This window comes from Coregonus lavaretus (assembly GCF_964263955.1).
Source record: "Coregonus lavaretus genome assembly, chromosome: 23".
NCBI lineage: Eukaryota > Metazoa > Chordata > Actinopteri > Salmoniformes > Salmonidae > Coregonus > Coregonus lavaretus.
In genome coordinates, this window is record NC_140010.1 from 13,496,276 (window position 1) to 13,518,248 (window position 21,973).

At 40.2% G+C, this 21,973-nt stretch overlaps 1 protein-coding gene and 1 pseudogene across 2 annotated transcripts in view; one reads left to right on the forward strand and one right to left on the reverse strand.

Moving 5' to 3' along the window:
* Positions 1-13,965, forward strand: part of LOC311098775 (corticotropin-releasing factor receptor 2-like) — a 75,984-nt pseudogene extending 62,019 nt beyond the window's left edge. The window contains exons 9-13 of the transcript XR_014615694.1: positions 2,980-3,052; positions 3,212-3,297; positions 8,514-8,649; positions 9,495-9,536; positions 10,968-13,965. The product of XR_014615694.1 is annotated as a corticotropin-releasing factor receptor 2-like (transcript). The remainder of the gene's footprint in view (positions 1-2,979; positions 3,053-3,211; positions 3,298-8,513; positions 8,650-9,494; positions 9,537-10,967) is intronic.
* A 4,210-nt stretch (positions 13,966-18,175) lies between these two features.
* LOC311150611 (myosin light chain 3-like) lies at positions 18,176-21,529 on the reverse strand (the record flags this gene model as incomplete). The annotated part of the gene is made up of 6 exons (XM_084188096.1): positions 18,176-18,204; positions 18,315-18,392; positions 18,650-18,823; positions 19,104-19,253; positions 19,620-19,647; positions 21,428-21,529. The coding sequence occupies 6 exons, from the start codon at positions 21,527-21,529 to the stop codon at positions 18,176-18,178; spliced, it is 561 nt and encodes a 186-aa protein (XP_084044222.1).
* Between the last annotated feature and the right edge of the window lie 444 nt (positions 21,530-21,973).

Genomic DNA, 21,973 nt, shown 5'->3' on the forward strand with positions numbered 1-21,973 from the left:
GGACAAATAAATGCTTCACGGAGTTCAAGTAACAGACACATCTCAACATCAACTGTTCAGAGTGGACTGTGTGTATCAGGCCTTCATGGTCGAATTGCTGCAAAGAAACCACTACTAAAGGACACCAATAAGAACAAGAGACCTGCTTGTGTCAAGAAACACGAGCAATGGACATTAGACCAGTGGAAATGTGTCCTTTGATCTGGAGTCCAAATTGGAGATTTCTGGTTCCAACCGCTGTGTCTTTGTGAGACGCGGTGTGGGTGAACGGATGATCTCCGCATGTGTATTTCCCACCGTAAAGCATGGAGGAGGAGTTGTTATGGTGTGGGGGTGCATAACTGGTGACATTGTCTGTGATGTATTTAGAATTCAAGGCACACTTAACCAGCATGGCTACCACAGCATTCTACAGCGATACGCCACCCCATGTGGTTTGGGCTTAGTGGGACTCTCATTTGTTTTTCAACAGGACAATGACCCAACACACCTCCAGGCTGTGTAAGGGCTATTTTGCCAAGAAGGAGAGTGATGGAGTGCTGCATCAGATGAACTGGCCTCCAAAATCCCCCGATCTCAACCCAATTGAGATGGTTTGGGATGAGTCGGACCACAGAGTGAAGGAAAATCAGCCAACAAGTGCTCAGCATATGTGGGAACTCCTTCAAGACTGTTGGAAAAGCATTCCAGGTGAAGCTGGTTGAGAGAATACCAAGAGTGTGCAAAGCTGTCATCAAGGTAAAGGGTGGCTATTTGTAGATTCTCAAATATAAAATATACTTTGTTTAACACTTTTTTGTTTACTACATGATTCCATATGTGTTATTTCATAGTTTTGATGTCTTCACTGTTATTCTACAATGTAAAAAATAATCAAATGAAACTAAACCCTTGTCACGATCGTTGAGACGGGTCAGACCAAGGTGCAGCGTGGTATGCGAACATGTTTATTAAACTCAATAAACATAAACGAAACAACGTGAAGTCCTCAGGCTATACACAGCCAAGCCTAAACACGGAACAAGATCCTACAACTAAGGTAGGCAAACAGGGTACTTAAGTATGATCCCCAATCAGAGACAACGAGCGACAGCTGCCTCTGATTGGGAATCACACCCGGCCAAACCTAGAATTACACATCTAGATCCTAAACATAGAAATTCTAACATAGATCCTCACGCCCTGACCAAACCAACTAAAGACAACAGGCCTCTCAAGGCCAGGGCGTGACAATCCTTGAATGAGTAGGTGTGTCCAACCTTTTGACTGGTAGTGTATGTCCTGGTAAATGTGTTAGTCACAGATAAACCTTGAATGATGTCTTATATCCTTTGCAGTACGGTGGTAGTACTTAAATGCTTTTAGTATCGTGGAGAAACTACCAATACTGATTCAAGGTGATTCAGCAATTTACTGTATTGTAGGTGTCACAGGGGCATTCGCTGTAGCATTTACAAGACAATAATGAATGTTATCTAAAGAGGTTATGAAAAGTCATTTGATAGCTATGTGTATTTGAAAATTGTATTTCTGTCCTTTTTAATACAAGAAAGTCAGATGACAGTTCATTAGTTAGAGGTCATGTTTTATAGTTTTGACTTTGAGGTCTATGCTGCTATTATAAAGGCACTTCTTGGCAAATTAAAAGAGTCAACATTTAATTTCATTCATTGTAGCATTTTCTAACTTGGGTACTCTGGAACAGAGGCATCATGGCCATAGGGGGCACAGTGGCGCGTCATTTTTATCCATGCCAAACTTGGTGCAAAACCACACCCACGAGAAACTTAGACCGCTGCGCTCCCAAGTGGGGCAGCGGTCTAAGGCACTGCATCTCAGTGCTTGAGGCGTCACTACAGACCCCTGGTTTGATTCCAGGCTGTATCATAACCGGACGTGATTGGGAGTCCCATAGGGCGGCGCACAATTGGCCCTGCGTCGTCCAGGTTTGGCCGGTGTAGGCTGTCATTGTAAATAAGAATTTGTCCTTAACTGACTTGCCTAGTTAAATAAAGGTAAAATAAACATTCAAAATTGTGCTGATTGGTCAGAGTTCAGACGTTCCCTGTGACGAAGTAAATGCACGTGTGAGAGAGGAAGAACGCTTTTATATATAAAATAATGTTGATGTTTTTTAACATTTTCTGTTGTTGTTTTTGTAATACTACTAGCCACCTAGCACTTTTATGAAGTTGACTTTAGCTAGCCCAGATAGTTTCCCAATCTCCCAACCTCATAACTAGTTACTAAGAAGCCATTTCAGGTTATCAATCAAGTTAGAGTAGCTAGCTTGTCTAACTCTCTTAGCCGGCATGCCTGCTGGCAAGTTTGGTAGACTTTAGAAAAGCAAGCAATTACTAAATGTACTGAATAAGACTCACATTCCTTTCAATCTTTTACCTGGTTTTAGCACCAGTCAGGAGGATACAGACAGCTCAAGAGTTATGCTTAGATATGCAGAATTAAGCATAATGACTATTGCTCTAGATTGTGTAGATGAAGGGGAGGAGACAGGTTAAATAATGATTTTTAAACCTTGAGACAATTGAGACATGGATTGTGTATGTGTGCCATTCAAAGGGTGAAGACAAAATATTTAAGTATCTTTGAACGGGGTATGGTAGTAGGTGCTAGGCACACCGGTTTGAGTGTGTCAAGAACTTCAACGCTGCTAAGTTTTTCACTCTCAACAGTTTTCCATATGTATCAAGAATGGTCCACCACCCAAAGCACATCCAGCCAATTTGACACAACTGTGGGAAGCATTGGAGTCAACATGGGCCAGCATACTTGTGGAACACTTTTGACACATTGTAGAGTCCATGCCCCGACAAATTGAGGCTGTTCTGAAGGCAAAGGGGGTGCAACTCAATATTAGGAAGGTGTTCCTAATGTTTTGTACACTCAGTGTAGATTGATACAAATGGTTAATATGCTACATTCTGAAAGCAAAGCCATTCATTTAATGTTTGTCAACAGATGCTGGTTTGGGAAAGAACCTGGAAAGTATATTGACTACATTTATCAAGGGCCGGTCATTCTTGTCCTTTTGGTAAGTAACAAGATGGTCATCTCTCACTGTTGACTTTCTTAAGCTGCTCTAATGCAACAACACATTTCAGTCATTCAGTTGTTGTTTTTTCATTGCTAAAACATCATGTTCTACATAATGAACTCTTAATTAAAGTCTTCCATCTGTATTCTCTGCTAGATAAACTTCGTTTTCCTCTTCAACATAGTAAGAATTCTCATGACCAAGCTGAGAGCTTCTACCACATCAGAAACCATACAGTACAGGTGAGTCGCTTCTCCTGTGGGGTTGTTTTTTGGAATATTGCATGCCATATTATGCCACCTTTACTTGACCCCCATTTAATATTTATGATAAAACATTAAGATGAGATTCTGCATTTTACCTCCATTGCTTCCCCCAGTGTTTTTAAGCGAGGAAGTGGTAACGTGTTCACAGGGCTAAACTATATTCAGGAGCCCTGGAGGAATGCATTTGTTAACGTTGAACCATTGAGCTTTAATGGAGCAGATACATTTTAGCCCTGTAGAAGCTCATAGAGATTCCCTTCAGAGAGTTTGAGGAGTTATTAGAGTACATTATTTAAACCAATCCCGTACCAGACCTCGGAAGGAATCCACCCCTAATGTCAAAGGAGGATTCTTAAAAACATTCTGACTGTCCCAAAATGTTACAAATATTCAGTGGTGGAATAAGTACCCAATTGTCATACTTGAGTAAAAATAAAGATACCTTAATAGAAAATCACTTAAGTAAAAGTGAAAGTCACCCAGTAAAATACTACTTGAGTTTTAAATATACTTAAGTATCAAAAGTAAATGTAATTGCAAAACTATACTTAAGTATCAAAAGTAAAAGTATAAATCATTTCAAATTGCTTATATTAAGCAAACCAGAAGACTCAATTTTCTTGTTCTTTTTATTTACGGATAGCCAGGGGTACACTACAACACAGAGACATAATTTACAAATGAAGCATTTGTGTTTAGTGAGTCCGCCAGTTCAGAGGCAGTAGGGATGACCAGGGATTGTCTCTTGGTAAGTGCGTAAATTGGACAATTTTCCTGTCCTGCTAAGCGTTCAAAATGTAATGAGTACTTTTGGGTGTCAGTAAAAAGTACATTATTTTCTTTAGGAATGTAGTGAAGTAAAAGTTGTCAAAAATATAAATAGTAAAGTAATGTACAGTTACCTCAAAAAACTAAGTAGTACTTAAGTACTTTACACCACTGCAAATATCAAGCAATCCAGAAGTGATATTTTGCTAAAAGGAACAGTCATTTTATATCATTTTAACAGACAGGATATGTGACTGAATGGTAGTGTGGACTGCTCTTTCCAAGAATGTTATCACCACCGCAAGCTCAAGTTATCTGTTTTTTTGTCTTATTTCTTGTTTGTTTCACAAAAAAATAATATTTTGCATCTTCAAAGTGGTAGGCATGTTGTGTAAATCAAATGATACAAACCCCCCAAAAATCCATTTTAATTCCACATTGTAAGGCAACAAAATAGGACAAATACCAAGGGGGGTGAATACTTTCGCAAGCCACTGTATCTAGGTTCCATTTTGATGCTGCTGCATTGAAGACTGTCTGGGGGGGATGAAAAGACAACCTAAACCAATGACTTACAGGAAGTACAGTGCATTCAGAAAGAATTCAAACCCTTTGACTTTTTCCACATTTTATTTCGTTACAGCCTTATTCTAAAATTGATTAAAACTGTATTTTTTCTCCTCAACAATATACACACAATACCCCATAATGACGACGCAAAAGTATTTTTTGTGTGCAAAAAAAAAGAAAAAAGAAACTGAAATATCACATTAACATAAGTATTCAGACCCTTTACTCAGTACTTTGTTGAAGCGCTTTTGGCAGTGATTACAGCCTCGAGTCGTCTTTGGTATGATGCTACAAGCTTGGCACACTTGTATTTGGGGAGTTTCTCTCATTCCTCTCTGCAGATCCTTTCCAGCTCTGTCAGGTTCGATGTGGAGCGTCGCTGCACAACTATTTTCAGGTCTCTCCAGGGATGTTCAATTGGGTTCAATTCCAGGCTCTGGCTGGGCCACTCAAGGACATTCAGAGACTTTTCCCGAAGCCACTCCTGCGTTGTCTTGGCTGTGTGCTTAGAGTCTGAGGTCCTGAGTGCTCTGGAGCAGGATTTCATCAAGGAACTCCAAGTGGGCTGTCATGTGCCTTTTACTGAGGAGTGGCTTCCTTCTGGCCACTCTACCATAAAGGCCTGATTGGTGGAGTGTGGCAGAGATGGTTGTCCTTCTGGAAGGTTCTCCCATCTCCACAGAGGAACTCTGGAGCTCTGTCAGGGTGACCATCAGGTTCTTGGTCACCTCCCTGACCAAGGCTCTTCTTCCCCGATTGCTCAGTTTGGCCGGGCGGCCAGCTCTAGGAAGAGTCTTCGTGGTTCCAGACTTCTTCCATTTAAGAATGATGGAGGCCACTGTCTTCTTGGGGACCTTCAATGCTGCAGAAATGTTTTAGTACCCTTCCCCAGATCTGTGCCTCAACACAATCCTGTCTCGGAGCTCCACGGACAAGTCCTTTGACCTCATGGCTTGGTTTTTGCTCTGACCTGCACTGTCAACTGTGGGACCTTATATAGACAGGTGTGTGCCTTTCCAAATCATGTCCAATCAATTGAATTTACCACAGGTGGACTCCAATCAAGTTGTAGAAACATCTCAAGGATGATTAATGGAAACAGGATGCACCTGAGCTTAATTTCGAGTCTCATAGCAAAGGGTCTGAATACCTATGTAAATAATGAATTTTTAATAAATTTGCAAAAATGTCTAAAAACCTGTTTTTGCTTTGTTATTATGGGGTATTGTGTGTAGATTGATGAGGGGGGAAAAAACAATTCAATCAATTTTAGAATAAGGCTGTAACATAACACAATGTGGAAAAAGTCAAGGGGTCTGAATTCTTTCCAATGTACTGTACACTACATGACCAAAAGTATGTGGACAACTGCTCGTCAAACATCTCATTACAAAATCATGGGCATTAATTGGTCCCCCCTTTGCTGCTATAACAGCCTCCACTCTTCTGGGAAGGCTTTCCACTAGATTTTGGAACATTGCTGTTGGGACTTGCTTCCATTCAGCCACAAGAGCATTAGTGAGGTCGGGCACTGATGTTGGGCGATTAGACCTGGCTTGCAGTCGACATTCCAATTCATCCCAAAGGTGTTTCATGGGTTTGAGGTCAAGGCTCTGTGCAGGTCAGTCAATTTCTTCCACACCGATCTCGAGAAACCATTTCTGTATGGACCTCGCTTTGTGCACAAGGGCATTGTCATGCTGAAACAGGAAAGGGCCTTTCTCAAACTGTTGCCACAAAGTTGGAAGCACAAAATCGTCTAGAATTTCATTGTATGCTGTAGCATTAAGATTTCCCTTCACTGGAACTAAGGGGCCTAGCCCGAACCATGACAAAAAGCCTCAGACCATTATTCCTCCTCCACCAAACTTGGCACTATTCATTCAGGCAGGTATCATTCTCCTGGCATCCGCAAAACCAAGAGTTGTCCGTCGGACTGCCAGATGGTGAAGCGTGATTCGTCACTCCAGAGAACGCGTTTCCTCTTCTCCAGAGTCCAATGGCGGCGAGCTTTACACCACTCACCTTGGCATTGCACATGGTGATCTTAGGCCTGTGTGCAGCTGCTCAGCCATGGAAGCCCATTTCATGAAGCTCCTGACGAACAGTTCTTGTGCTGACATTGCTTCCGGAGGCCGTTTGGAACTCGGTAGTGAGTGTTGCAACCGAGGACAGACAACTTTTAAGTGGCCTACCACTTCGCGCCTCGTAGATGTTTCCACTTCACAATAACAGCACTTACAGTTGACTGGGGCAGCTCTAGCAGGGCAGAAATTTGACAAACTGACTTGTTGGAAAGGTGGCATCCTATGACGGTGCCACATTGAAAGTCACTAAGCTCTTCACTAAGGCCATTTTACTGCCAATGTTTGTCTATGGAGATTGCATGGCTGTGTGCTTGATTTTTTACACCTGTCAGCAATGGGTGTGGCTGAAGTAGCCGAATCCACTAATTTGAAGTGGTGTCCACGTACTTTTGTATCTATAGTGTACAAAGGGCTACTCTAATTCATAGTGAACATGGGAATGTCCACTCACTGTTTGGTTGCTCTATAGGTGGTTAAAAAATATATTTTAATAAAGGTGACACAGTAACATTTAGACCGACATGGTCTTTATCCTAACATGGTCTTCCTCCTTACTCGTAATACATTGTATATATTGTGATGCGAGACTGCCAACCCACAGTTATTGCAGTCATTACAACTCCCCTCAATATTTGCAGTTTATGGAGCAGTTAATGGAGTATTTAAATCTGTTTAACAACTTCCTTCTACTCAACAAAGTGATGAAACGGTCAGCTACTTTATTATGGTTGAATCCCTTCAATCTGTACTTCACTTGCACGCACCATTACGTAACATTCCCATGAATATATGGCCACACTCACACACACACCATTTTCCATGATGATCATTTCTGTTTGAAACAGTGTCCCCTCTTTTTCATTAGAAATTATCTGCTGATGTTGCACAGTGTCTAATAGCCTTGCATATCATATTCATGGAACAACTTGCATCGTCCTCAATTCACATTTAAGCTCTTTTTCATGGTGGATTATTTGAGAGCTCAAAGGGGGAAATCTCAAATCCCAGCAAAGTCTGCAGACCTCTGTCCTATAGAAAAGGGTAAGGCCTCTTTTATGCCAATGCTGACATTGCTGACATTGGGTTCCCTACTCTTTGTCAAACAGTGGATTTATATCCTTAGCTACAGTAGGTAATGTGCTACTTGAGGTGTAACCTTGGCCATCTGCTGCTTCACCACTTAAGTAGACTACCTGAAATCCCATCATAATTCGATGAAATTAAGAATGCCATTTGGAACCAGATACTCAAATGTCAGTTGTTGATACCACGGCTTTGAACTTTTAAACGTATTTCTTCTCAGTGCGGTTCTTTCATCTAGAATGGCAGAACAATCCTTGCACAATTTAATTCAGCTTTATTTCGATAAGTGCTTTTTGTGATGTAATATCTACCGCAACACCCTAAGGAATAAGCTCCATTCCCCCCTCAACCTGCTGGAGGCAAGCATTGGGCGACATTGTCAACAATAACAAAAAGTCCCTCTTAGTTGAGTCAGTAGTCTCGTGGGATGGGGTTCTAACCTTACTCAGAATGTGTATCTCTGACATTCATTATTCGGGGTCTTTTGTCAACAGATGGTGGTAATGGTAAAAAGCAAGCAATCTACTAAAATAGAAAGAAAGGACACTTTTTGGGTCTTTCAATGCTTTTTTGTATTGACGTACATTAAAACATTTACACAGCTTTCTTTTAGAAGCAACCACTTTCCCCAGTTACTTTTGTAACTAAACGGGAGTACTGATGTTTCTGTTATTTCCTTCACAGAAAAGCGGTAAAAGCGACATTAGTGCTACTACCTCTCCTGGGGATCACCTACATGCTATTTTTTGTGAATCCCGGAGAGGACGACATCTCGCAAATAGTTTTTATTTATTTCAATTCATTTCTACAATCATTTCAGGTAAGATAATGGAGTCTGTTCTTTACCAAGTTGTGCCCCTCTTTCCCCAATAACACAAAACCTTGAACCTTTATAAATCTGTGTCATTATCTTTGTAGCTTTAATATACTGTTAATTGAAGGTTTTATAGGTTTTATAGCCTCTGGGAAAAGGACTATTTGTAGGCTACTATTGTAAGGCTTTGTAAACCTGGTCCTGGCTGCTTTACTGTCAAGTGTTCTGAGCTGTCAGGAGAATGTTTGTGGAGACATGTATGTGGGCGTGAGTTATGCACAGTGGGCATTCTCAGCGTAAATCTTCCCTCCACAATGCAAGGCTGAGGGGGTGGGGAGAAGGTACTGTGTTAATGGTGCTGAGTGAAGGGATGTGTAGAGGATAGGATAAGGGTCCATTTTATAACAGTTTTAGACTATTCTTATAAAAACCTTATGAGAGGTTGTTCCATCCTGATTTACTACTCCTATTATTGCTCTGTATGCTGTATAATTGAAATGTGAAATGTAGACAAGTGTGTGAATCATTCAATTGCTTTGCTGTTATTTCTATACACTTTGTAACATTAACTCAATAGGGAAGAAAATTTAATCTTCCACTTCTCAGAAAGCTGCATTTTGTTTATATTAATCACATTTGATCTCTGAAACAAATGCCTATTGCTAGCACACCTTGGGTGGCAGTCTGATTATCTGGACAGATGAAACACTATAAAATATCTGACCAATAGTTGATATTGTTCAATACTGTGCATCCCTATTTGAGTTCATTGATAAAGATAGCTCAATGAAAACAGCTTGTACATACATTCTGTACTATACATTCTAACAGTGTTCTGTCTTGTTTTCCAGGGGTTCTTTGTTTCAGTATTCTACTGCTTTCTAAATGGTGAGGTGAGTCAACCAGGATCTTTTCATGCGTGGGCATTGCCGTGTGTCAGATCGCTATGTAAAGATCTGAGAGGCAGTAGACTTCTAGTCCTGAGACCCTTATTTCACCTCTATCATGGAACGCCATCATTACCCTGCAGGCTATTTTGGAACAAACATTACTGTAGATCAGGACTGCCCAACCGTGTTCCTGAAGAGCTACCGTCCTGTAGGTTTTTGCTCCAACCCTAATAGTCCGGGTAGCCATGATTAGCTGTTCAGGAGTCTTATGGCTTGGGGGTAGAAGCTGTTAAGAAGCCTTTTGGACCTAGACTTGGCGCTCCGGTACCGCTTGCCGTACGGTAGCAGAGAGAACAGTCTATGACTAGGGTGGCTGGAGTCTTTGATAATCTTTAGGGCCTTCCTCTGACACCGCCTGGTATAAAGATCCTGGATGGCAGGAAGCTTGGCCCCAGTGATGTATTGGGCCGTACGCACTACCCTCTGTAGTGCCTTGCGGTCGGAGGCCGAGCAGTTGCCATACCAGGCGGTGATGCAACCAGTCAGGATGCTCTCGATGGTGCAGCTGTATAACTTTTTGAGGATCTGAGGACCCATGTCAAATCTTTTCAGATCTCCACTGTCTTTAAGAAGCTGTTGTTGGTATACACACACAAAAAATAGAAATTGATTGAAGTCTACTGTGGCTACCTTGGAAACTATTTACCGTATTTTCCGCACTATAAGGCGCACCGGAGTATAAGCCGCAGCAGCTAAATTGAATGATATTGAATGATGTGTACATATATAAGCCGCACTGGACTATAAGCCGCAGGTGTTTTAATGTTTAATTACCATATGTAAGGGTTCGTGCACAGAGGGGATTGTCGGGAAAGAGACAAACTGTCTCGCTCTCGTAATGTCTGTCTGTCTTGCTCTCGTTCTGTCTCGTTCTGTCTCTCGTACCACTCTCGGTTCCACTTTTACTTTTGCGCGCTACCTGTCTCACTCTTTTCCGGCCTCCAGCTTTTCCTGCTGGAGCCCGCCGCTTAAAGGTGGGGGGCGAGGACCGGTCATAGAGCCCATAGAGTTATAGTTGGTGGACTGTAACCTGTAAAATCCATAGATTTAGGAGGTCTTCTAGTGGCCGTTAGCTGTAAAAATCCATAGATTAGCCGCACCGTTATATATAAGCCGCAGGGTCGAAAAATTGGAAAAAAGGCGCGGCTTATAGTCCGAAAATTACGGTAATGTGAATCCTCATGTATCCTCATGTATTGTTCTGTACTGTTTTGTAAAGATTTGTTGTTGACGGTTATTCAAATGTCAATTTAAGTTAAAGGGATTTCCTGTGTCCTATATGCTTTGTGTGGAGATAGATGTAGTATACTGTAGGAGGGCCAAAGAAACACTGGCTGCCCACCACTAATATAGTATTTCATTGTCATCTTCCAGGTGCGCTCAGCAGCCAGGAAAAGATGGCATCGTTGGCAGGACAACCATGCCCTGAGAGTGCGTGTGGCACGTGCCATGTCCATCCCCACTTCACCCACCAGGATCAGCTTCCACAGTATAAAACAGACCACAGCTGTTTGACCTGGATCACCAAGTTCAAAGGTCACCTTTGGAAACTTCCCTTTTCTAGGGAAGACACTTGTCTTAAGGCACCTCTCCATAAATGTTGTCCATTTGCTTTATTTAGTTTCTCCTCTGCATAAAGACAGAGACAGTGCGCTTTGAGAAAGAGACCATTAGGATTTCCACATTATAATACTGTAACATTACCTACTAGGACGTCACACAGAAGTCAGGACCATTCAAAACAGATGGACCAGGTTGCCTCTCCAAATGAACATTGTGAAGTGATTGCAGAGTCAAAGTTGTACTGACAATGCATTAAGAGCTGTTATCATACTATAGTACACCAGGTTTTATTTGAATAGGTCAGGAAGGTTGACCTTTCAAGGCCCCGTGCTGAATGCTGATGAGGCAAAACAAAAGCAGTGTTAGTGTCAAAAGAGACCCTAATCACTCCCAGTACTGTACTGTACTAGTGGCATTTATATCCATAACCCTTCATTATTTCATATCTACGAGAGGGCAGAGATAATTTATGCAGGAATGTGCTTAAACAGTGTGGGCACGGGATGCAATTGCATTCTGTGTTTGTTGCACACCAAGTTTGAGATGAGATTAAAGAGATGTAATTATACTGTTAATCCCCAAGGAAATAAGGAAGTGGTACCGTTTGGTTTGTCATCAGCACCACTTTCACGCACTGTCAAAATGTCACCCTAAGAGCTATTCATTTGTATAAATGTTTTCAGGCTAATTTATTTTCAGATTGTTGCCTGACAACACTTTTGAACAGCATAACGTCAATGATGTGTTTTTCTCACTTCAGTATAAAACCCCCAGAGGCTACTCTAAATAAATCAAAGTTATCTTTCACTGGGTTCGAATTCAGATTATACCCATTATCTTATGCAAATAATGGAGATAGGACTGTGATTCAGATACATTTATATAATACTTATTTCAAAAACTAAATACAAACACTATTTTAGTGTCGCAGATCCTTATTTAAGTCCACATAATGCCACAGCTGACCCAAGTCAAGAGAAATAGGAGTAATTTTAAGGTACAGTACATTCAATCCTTTTACTGTATTAAAAGGATTTAATTATTTTCTCTCTTTCAAATCCCAATGTGCTGCACTTAATCATTCGTCAATCCTAAGCTGTTGTGTCCAGGAGCCAGACAGAGATAGAGCCTGATGAGTGAGAGCTCCATTTAGCTTCCTTAATGCTTTGCCCTGCTCAGGTCAACATTCCAAGCCCTGGTAATGACTGACTGACCATCTGACCTGCATGGGTGTTATCCTCCTTTCCCCCCAGGTCCATTGCAATGTCATACAAGTTCCAGGCACTGAGGCAAGCCTGGTTATTCAGGCTTCAGTAAGCAGTTCTGGGAAATAGAACAGTAGAACCCATGCACCCATGAAATCAACTTGGGACTTGGAATTGTAGAAATTATGTAAATACCGGTAGATGGCATGTTGGGGACAAACTCACTAATCTGGTTTAGAGCTATTTCTCTGATTTAGGTTAAAAAGCAAACTTCTTTGGTATCAATTATACATTCTTGTTACCTGACTAGTTGCCATGAAGTGAATTAAAATGGCTTGACACATGGTCTAAAATTGCTTGTAGGGGAAGGTATCTTTGTCATCATCATTTGATAATTGCTGTGAACATTATTGACCTGTCATGACCATTAGAGTTTGCATCCTTTGATTGCTGTAGGTCTAATTTTCTGGAACAGTTGTCTATGTAGCAGTTCTCTGTAACATTTTCATACAAAATGTATATTTCATAATCGTGACTGAGTCCATATGCACAATAACTCTCTTGAATAAAAGTTTTCAAGCAAACAGTCCCAATATCTATATAAATAGCCAATGTACTACGTGAATAATGGTCAATATTGTGTTGGTTGAACATGATGTTGTTATTTATGTTTGGGAGGTGCCTCCACGTTGAATGTTTATATTGGATACGTTTTACTCACATCTAGGGGTTCTAGTTTGAGAAGGTCTAAAAAGAAGAATATATCTTCAAAGAGTGCGATAAAACATGTATAACCACAATTTTTCGTTGTACTGTACATAAACTCTTTTAAAGTTTGTTGTATATTATAATTCATATTTGTACAAATGTTATGACGTAAATATGTATTTTCTCTCTTATAATGTTGGAGTGAAAGTAATTCATTAAGAACATTCAGAGCATTCAGCTTAAATGAATACCTAGGACCATCCAAAGCAATCACAGAAAGGTATGACTATTTTACTACATCATCTCACCATCTCTTCTTGTGCAGCTTAAATGGTACTTTCCATTATGTTTTTAGTCTATTGAATTCATTACAATTCTGCACATACAGTACACAGTACAGTACTCCTATGGAAGTTATAAGGTAAGCAGTTTAAAACTTACCAAGGGAAATCTCCCCAACATTTTCTTTGATTGAAACATGAAAATTTAGATTTATTTGTTGCAATTCTTAAATGATTTTATGAATATATAATGAATAATTTGTTCAAAATTACAAATTCACCAAAGATAACAAACACGTTTACCTGCATGTGTTTACTTGTTGTCAGTGCACTTTCTCTGACCAAATCATTTATTTTTCATATTTTGTACAGCTTCACCATTCTCTGATGTATTCTCGATTTAATAACTTATTAATGTACATAAATGCATTTTGGCTTTATGTTGAAACGCCAACGTTGCCTTTTAGAAAAACAGAAAATTGTGTTTTTGTGGAAAGAAGAAAAACTCTGTTTCTACAGTAAATGTTGTACTGATGTGTGATTGATATGCATTTATAAAAGTACATGTGGTAAAATCAACCTTCAGATTAGAAATAAATATTATATTCAACTCTCTGGTTTGTAAAGTCTGCTACCTGCAATCTTGTCCAGAATTTCCAGACATATTCAGACTTATTCAATAAATAGTATTCACTGAGGAGACATTGAGGAGAAGGATTGCATGTTGTGCATTGTATTCATTCTATTTCATTATACCAACACTCGATTTGGATTAGGATATTTTGGATCCAATAAAGGCTTAATAAAGGCTTGCCATCTCTAACTGCAGACGTTAGACCCATTGGATTATCTTAAAATGGCCTAAGGAGGTGGCAGGTTATATAATATGATTGTGGATTGAGTTACATACTATTTTTTCTGTGGTTGGACGGAGTGAAGTGGAGCAGAATATGCTGCCTATGCCCAGATCCCTCAGCACTCCGCTCTCTGTGAGTTATACATCCCTAACTATTAGCTGTATCTCTCATCCAAGCCAATAAAGGCTTGTTTTGCTTGACAGGCGTTTAAAAGGTGGATTGTGGATCTGATGTGCCCCTCAGGCTATAGCTCCAGATGCTACTGGGTCCTCCTCGTCAACTTGTAATGTTTCCCTCAAGTGCACTGTGACTATTTTCAGTCACATTTCACAAGTCATTAATTTAGCTAATAATAAATGTAATAACTGCATGTAGAGTAGCTAGGTTTCTTTTTATGAAATATATACTTTACTTAGTCATCATCATCTGACATAACTCACACAAACTGCACTACATGAATATGACCTGTGACCTCCTTGACTCAGTGGATCAAAGGGACCTCAACTACGCAACTCCATCGAAAACGTACAAGATAAGCTGTCATCAAAGCAAAGGGTGGCTATCTGAAGAATCTAAAATCTAAAATATATTTTGATTTGTTTAACACTTTTTTGGTTACTACATGAGTTTTGATGTCTTCACTATTATTCTACAATGTAGAAAATAGTAAAAATAAAGAAAATCCCTTGAATACGTAGGTGTTCTAAAACTTTTGACCGGTACTGTATAAATGTTTCTCAAAATGAGGGAGGAAAAGACAGCTGAACAGGGTCAGGAGAGGGGCCGACTCAACCTTTTTTGGTGGCGCAAAAAGTGAGAAGACTCAACTTATTTTATGGGAAGAAAGGGGTATGATACTTAATTTTGGACAATCAATAGGTCCCACTGTTTCCCAAAATCACATGATGGGTAGTTAAAGTCCCTGAAGTTCAAAACACTCAAAACAATCAGTTTGTTTTACACTGATATAGTTCAACTTGAAGTTTCTATCCAGTGTTTTCACGGTGCCTTTTTCTAAGCTTGGAAAAAAGAGACAATGAACACACAGGATAAAAACTTGAAGTGTAGGCTATACGTGGCCAAATAGAATTCTAATGGTACTGTAAAAACCTAATACCACTTTACTACCTACTACAAGGTAGATGTACAGGTAGATGTGTGCATGCGTAAACATTTCTTTGGCAGGTTCGATTGATTTGCCATAGGTTAAATGAATCATTTCATATAAACAGCAAACAACTAATTACCAATGAAAATGAAGTTAACCTCTCAGTGATTTCATAGATCAATTTAAAGGGATTGGCACGTCATGATCTCACCACTTTCTGTTGGATTTTCTGCTCGAAATAACATCCACATAAATGTAACCACACAGACCCCATTCATCCAATCGCTTTAGACACGCACAGCCATAGGCACGCATTGACATACACACACATGCATGGACAGACAAAAATGCCTTCAAGCTATAGTAGTTTGTGATCATTGTTCAGTGGTAGTGGAAGGAGATTTGGTAGTGGCAATTGTAAAAGTAGAAGAGGTTGTGATGATGATGATAGTACTTAAGCAGTACTATTGTAGTTATAGCTGTAACAGTACAGTAGTGCACTATACCTGCTATAGCAGTGTTTGTCATAGTAGCACACTATACCTCAAACTGTATTTATATAGCACATTTCTTACAGAGGATGCATTCCAAAGTGCTTAAATACAATTAAGAGACCACATTAAGAGACAAATGAAGATAGTAAAACAATAGTAAAATAACAGTCCACATGAGAGACGTGCTATATTTAAGCAATAAGCACGAGGAGGTGTGGTATTTACATTTACGTCATTTAGCAGACGCTCTTATCCAGAGTGACTTACAGTTAGTGAGTCCATACATTTTCATGCTGGCCCCCTGTGGGAAATGAAACCACAACCCTGGCGTTGCAAGCGCCATGCTCTACCAACTGAGCTACACGGGGCCCTATATGGCCAATATACCACGGCTAAGGGCTGTTCTTTACCACGACGCAACGCGGAGTGCCTGGATACAGCCCTTAGCCGTGGTATATTGGCCATATACCACAACCCCCTGAGGTGCCTTATTGCTATTATAAACTGGTTACCAACGTAATTAGAAGTGAAAATAAATGTTTTGTCATACATGTGGTATACGGTCTGATATACCATGGCTGTCAGCCAATCAGCATTCAGGGCTCGAATATAATGCAGTATTTGTCTCACAATGTGCCTCCAGAGAATGACTGACGGGAGCAGGTTTGTTTATCAAGTCATTCAGGCTTATTGACCCTCAATGTCAGTTACTACAGAGAGCAGCATGTAGGGGGTCTCCCTGGGGTTGAGCCATGGGGACTGGGGCTAAAGCAATGTGATGTGCTTACTGCTACAGTACATTAGGACAATGAAACCACTGTTCACTCAACTCTTCATAAAAGTCAGATAATCAAGTTGGCAAAAAATGTGATCTACATGAAAGGTAAGTAAGTCACAGTCACAGATTTCCACATGAAAGGTAAGTAAGCCTTGTATACTGAAATGGAAATATTGAAAAAGTAAAAAGGACATCATATGGACACTGGTGACTGATGTAGACCTACTGATATGTAATTGGACAGCTATCCAATCATCTTAAATCAGATTTGTAATAGCATGTGATTATGGGATCTTTCCTGCTGAAAACAATCAATCAAACAAACCAAACAGCCGCCAAAGGGTCTCTGGTTTTCAGACCACTGGCTCCATCTATTGGTTGAAGGTGAGAGGCCAATGAACCGACTGCACATATACACTACCGACTACAGTAATGTGTGGGATCTTTAAAAACAAAAACATTTCTTCCTATAAAATTGCATGATTTTTTCGTTTAAAATAAATAAAATCCGCTTTTGTATTCAAAGATTGATTAGGTCTGCAACATGTTTTTCTGACAGTTATTTATTTAATTACCTGATGCAGGTCTGCCCTCTTGTGTCGGCTACCAGAAAAATCAAGTGGCATCATTCAGGTGCCATGCGTAGAGAAGAGAAGAATGAAGACATTAAAATGGGACCTTGTTCTGTGTGGACACTGACAATAATCACCTCAGACATTTGCTATAACTTTAAGCAGATTTATTCCTTTCAAGTGAAATCGTCTTAAGTAAAGCAAAGACAGACCAGACAGTGGAAGAACAGAGACTTTGTGGCCACATGCTTCATTACACATAGTGTGTGCCTGGACTGAGAATGTATGTGATAGAAATAATACAATGGCTACTGAACATGTGTGAATGACATATAGTACCTTACAGAACACATGTTAAAAAGGAGTCCACCTCCTTTCTCCGTAAAAACATCCTTTGTATATGTCTTCAGCTCATGCTAAAGATTGTTCATAAACTTACCTTGAAGCAGTAAGAAGAATTGTCATTTTTGATATATAAAGATGAAGGACCTCAGTAGGGAGTTTGCCTGTTCCTTTTAAGTAATATTTTTTGGCAGTTTCTTTGAATTTATCACTGTGAGGTGCTTGTTTGGTAAAGTATGTTAGTTAGACCAATGGCACCCTCTTTTGGTTGTAGGCTACATGAGGGAGCATTGACCACAGACCCCAATACAGGACACGTCACATGGCAAGGGAAATATGACCGAGGAAAATCAGTTACAAATGGTCAAATGAAAATTAGGAAGTAAAGTATTGCACAATACCATAATATTGAATCATTCTGTTTAATTACAAGTTTTGATCCACAAATGAACAGTGGGGATGTACAATAACATTTGTTATTTGAGTCAACATGAAGGGGAACGATAAAAAACAATGAACAGTTAGTTGAACGGTTCTGTCACGTGATGGAATAGCAATCCAACTGGGCACATAGGGATGAATACATGACATGAGGGGCATGGAGTGGACTTTACATAAACATATTAACAATCATCTGTCTTCAACTATCAGGTGTCATGGCGGTGGCAGCCTTTTTAAGATGCCATGACGTGTTTTACAAAAGCTGTGAAGAAAAATAGACAAGGGAATTAGGTACAGAAATATTAATTGATTTAAAAGGTATGTTTTGGAATTTTTGGTCAAAGATAGCAAGGAGAGGGTATAATTTCTTACCTTCGTAGTTTACACAGCCGTTGGCGTCCTCCTGGTTTGTCATGAGCTGCTCAACCTCATCCTCCTTCATCTTTTCACCTATAACCAATCAAACATACTGTTAAATTCCCTTTTTTGTTAAATACCATTTAAATTGAGTATAACCTAAAACCTTTATAGCCTACTTTAGCTGTGTCCCATCCTGTACGTGATGTAGCCAACTCTTCTACTATTGTCAGTGGTATGACAATAAAGAGTTGGCTACATCCCATTCAGGATTGGACCAGGCAAGGTCAACCTATTTTAGACTATATTATTGTATGCTATGTAAAATATGTCTGAGGCCTTGGACTCACCCAGTGATGCCAGGACGTGCCTGAGCTCAGCGCCCATGACTGTGCCGTCGCCCAGTTTGTCGAACACCCTCAGACCCTCAACGAAGTCCTCATATGTGCCGCGGTCCTTGGCTTTGCAGATGTGTTGATGGATTGGCAGGAAGCTGTCAAAGTCCAGCATCTTCGTCGCCATTTCTGTGTATGAAACAACAAAATCAAATGTCATTGAAACCATCCACACTACCACCAATACAGGAGCTAGAAATGTAGAACATTAACTTAGATTGTATTAAAATAATACATATTCCATATATGATTAACCCTATTAGATTTCAAATATAAAAAGTTAATAAAAGCTACATTTTAAAAACGTATTGATGAAACATCAAAGAAAGCCAACTGATCAACATATTTTTTTATTGATTTTAGAAACCCCCCAAAATAAAACAGATTATAGAATGTTGCATGGACTTACCCTCTGGCTTGGGCTTTCCAAGGACATACATTATTTCTGCGTTGGTTGGGTTCTGCCCCAGTGCCCTGATCACATCACCACACTGTCCGTACGTGATCTTCATCTCATTGAGTGGTGTCCTGTCGAACAGCTGGAAAGCATCCTTGAAATCTGTGGAGAGAGCAACACGACAGTGGCATTGTGTGTCTAGATGTTTTTCCACTTGTCTGTCAGGGTCCTAAAAGCAGGCTGGTCTCACAGCATGCAGATCTCCATTTGAGGAGAGGCTGGACATTTTCAAAAGACAATGATTTACTGTTGCTTTCTCTCAACACATCTCTTGCACTTTCATGTCCTTCTGTCACACTACACGTTCATGTACTTCACATCACACTATACGTTCATGTACTTCTATCACACTACACGTTCATGTACTTCTATCACACTACACTTTCATGTACCAGACTAGATATACAAGTACTCATTGTGAAGAGACAGGCAAACAAACAACTGTAACAACAACAATTTCAATCTTACCCTCAATCTGCTCAGGGGTGAATTCAAGCTGAAAGAAAAAGCAAAATCATTAAAAACTATTTTGTGCAGGATGTGAATGTAAAGGGAAGATTTCACATGACCAACAATATAGATCTCAAAGTGAACTGCATGTTGTGAGCAACAGTGAAAATGACTTTGAAAAGCTGAGGTCAAACATAGTTGATAGTAGTTGTACCACCCCCACTCCCCATTATGATGCCCCCACTATCAGTTGTCCAAACATTATAGAGATTTCTCAGGCTCCAGTTACACTCCACTTATTCCAGGCATTTAAAGCCAGGGCTTGGTCAGTGTCAATTTATGGCTGACCTTCAGACAGACACAGCCTTCTCACACATGCCTCCTGACTGTTTTGACTGTGCACATGCCTTTGACCGACTGCTTTTCCTGTCTACGTTTGACACCAGCTCTGTTGTCTTAACGCAAGATGATGTGTAAGACGGAGGTTACAAGTGCCATGCAAATGATTAAGTGACACTTCACCAGCACAGAGACAAAGTCCTCTATTAAAATGGTACGCATTTCACAGCTGATGAAGGAGGTCAGGGTTGAGTCACTAAAGTCCCTCTTGATTAACCTAAATATGAAATGGAGGAGAATAGGAGGAGAAGGACACTAAGATGTAATTGTGTTTCACCTACCTTTCTGGTTATCTGAATAACTTCAAAGGTCTGACCTAAAGCTGTATTAAAATCCTATTTATATTCATTTGATATCCTTCATGTAAAGAGTATTTTTTTTTTACGGCCCTCTTGCACCATTCTTGGCAATTTTCCTATTGTGTGTGTTGGATTTGTTTCAGATAGTCATAAATTACTGTCAGATCTGTGGATATTTAGAGATCCCACCCAACAGTGGAGCTGTGCAAAAATATTTGAAAAACCCATATTTTAGCATGTTTTAAAATAAATGGCCTTGGTAAGAAATATATGTATTTGTCTTTGCACTTTTTTCCCCTTTCTTTTTTGTACAAAGCCAGTCTGCCTTTCGATTTGGGTGGTCTGCTATGCATGGACATAATTCAAATCACATTGTGTGGCTTTAACCTCACTACATTGTAATACAGCTGCTCCCTCAACCATGAAAAACTTTTACCCACATAGAAGAGGCAGAAATAGAAAGAAACATTTGCATATCATGTAAAAGATCATTGTTGCTCTTCAATCTGTCATGCTACTGGTGTTGTCTTATCAATGTGGAAACGGCTGAACAGTAGGACTCCTATTTGAATGCACTGCACTGTTCACGTCACATGGTGTCTCTAATGTTCTTGAAAAACACAGATGACTATCTATGGAAGACCAAACTCTTAGTGCCATCTCCTTGAAAGGTCAGTTTTGCCCTCAAGTGGATACATGGCTTGATGTTGAGATTAAGGGTATTACATTTTTCTTATCAATTTTATGAATGTGAAAAGAATGGAACCTCACCCATATGATAGTGAAGTTATGTCCTGTGTGATAGCCCAGTAACACCCAGTAGCACCCAATAAATATATGATTAACAGCCCTTTTCAATCCCTAATCCCTAATATACAAATCATTTTAAACACGTTCGAAGATAACAAATAATTGAAAAACATGCTTATGTTGATGTTTCCCCTACCATCTAGACCACCATCCAGACTACCATCTAGACTACCATCTAGACCACCATCTAGACCAGCATCTAGACCACCATCTAGACCACCATCTAGACCACCATCTAGACCACCATCTAAAGCTCAACACATTTTTCCTATTCCCTTCATCATGCAAACCAAAGTGGAAATCTGAGTTTTTCTGTACCACGACTTCTGCAGGGTTAAACTCCGGGATCTTGACAGGCTCAGGCTCTGGGGCCTTGGGCTTGGGTGCTTCTTTGGGCTCTTCCTTCTTCTTGGGCGCCATTGTGAGAACAGAGATGCACAACTAAGCACAGGAGCTACAGGAGGAACGACACTGCAGAGAGTAACACTTTGGGTAGGGGCTGGGGCCCTTTATTCTGTCTGTCCAGGTGTCATCCTCACCCCCTCCCTGGCCCGCAGTGCTGCCAACAATAGGGAGTGCACTATAAAAGGCCATGCTTTGTGCTTCTATTTAAGACAGACAACAGGCTGCGGATGCACATCATCAAGATGCCTACTAGGAAACTAATTTGGATCGAAATCCCCCGCCTGGGTCCTCATCCTTGAATCCAGCTATTTCTATCTAGTCCATTGATGTGTTCAGGTGTGCATGCTAGCTGTTCCTGTAGACTTCCAGTCATTGCACTGACGTTAGTTAGCATTGGCTCGCAAAACTACCTCTAACTTCCTTCAATCTAAATGCAGATAAATAAAAATGGCATCCACA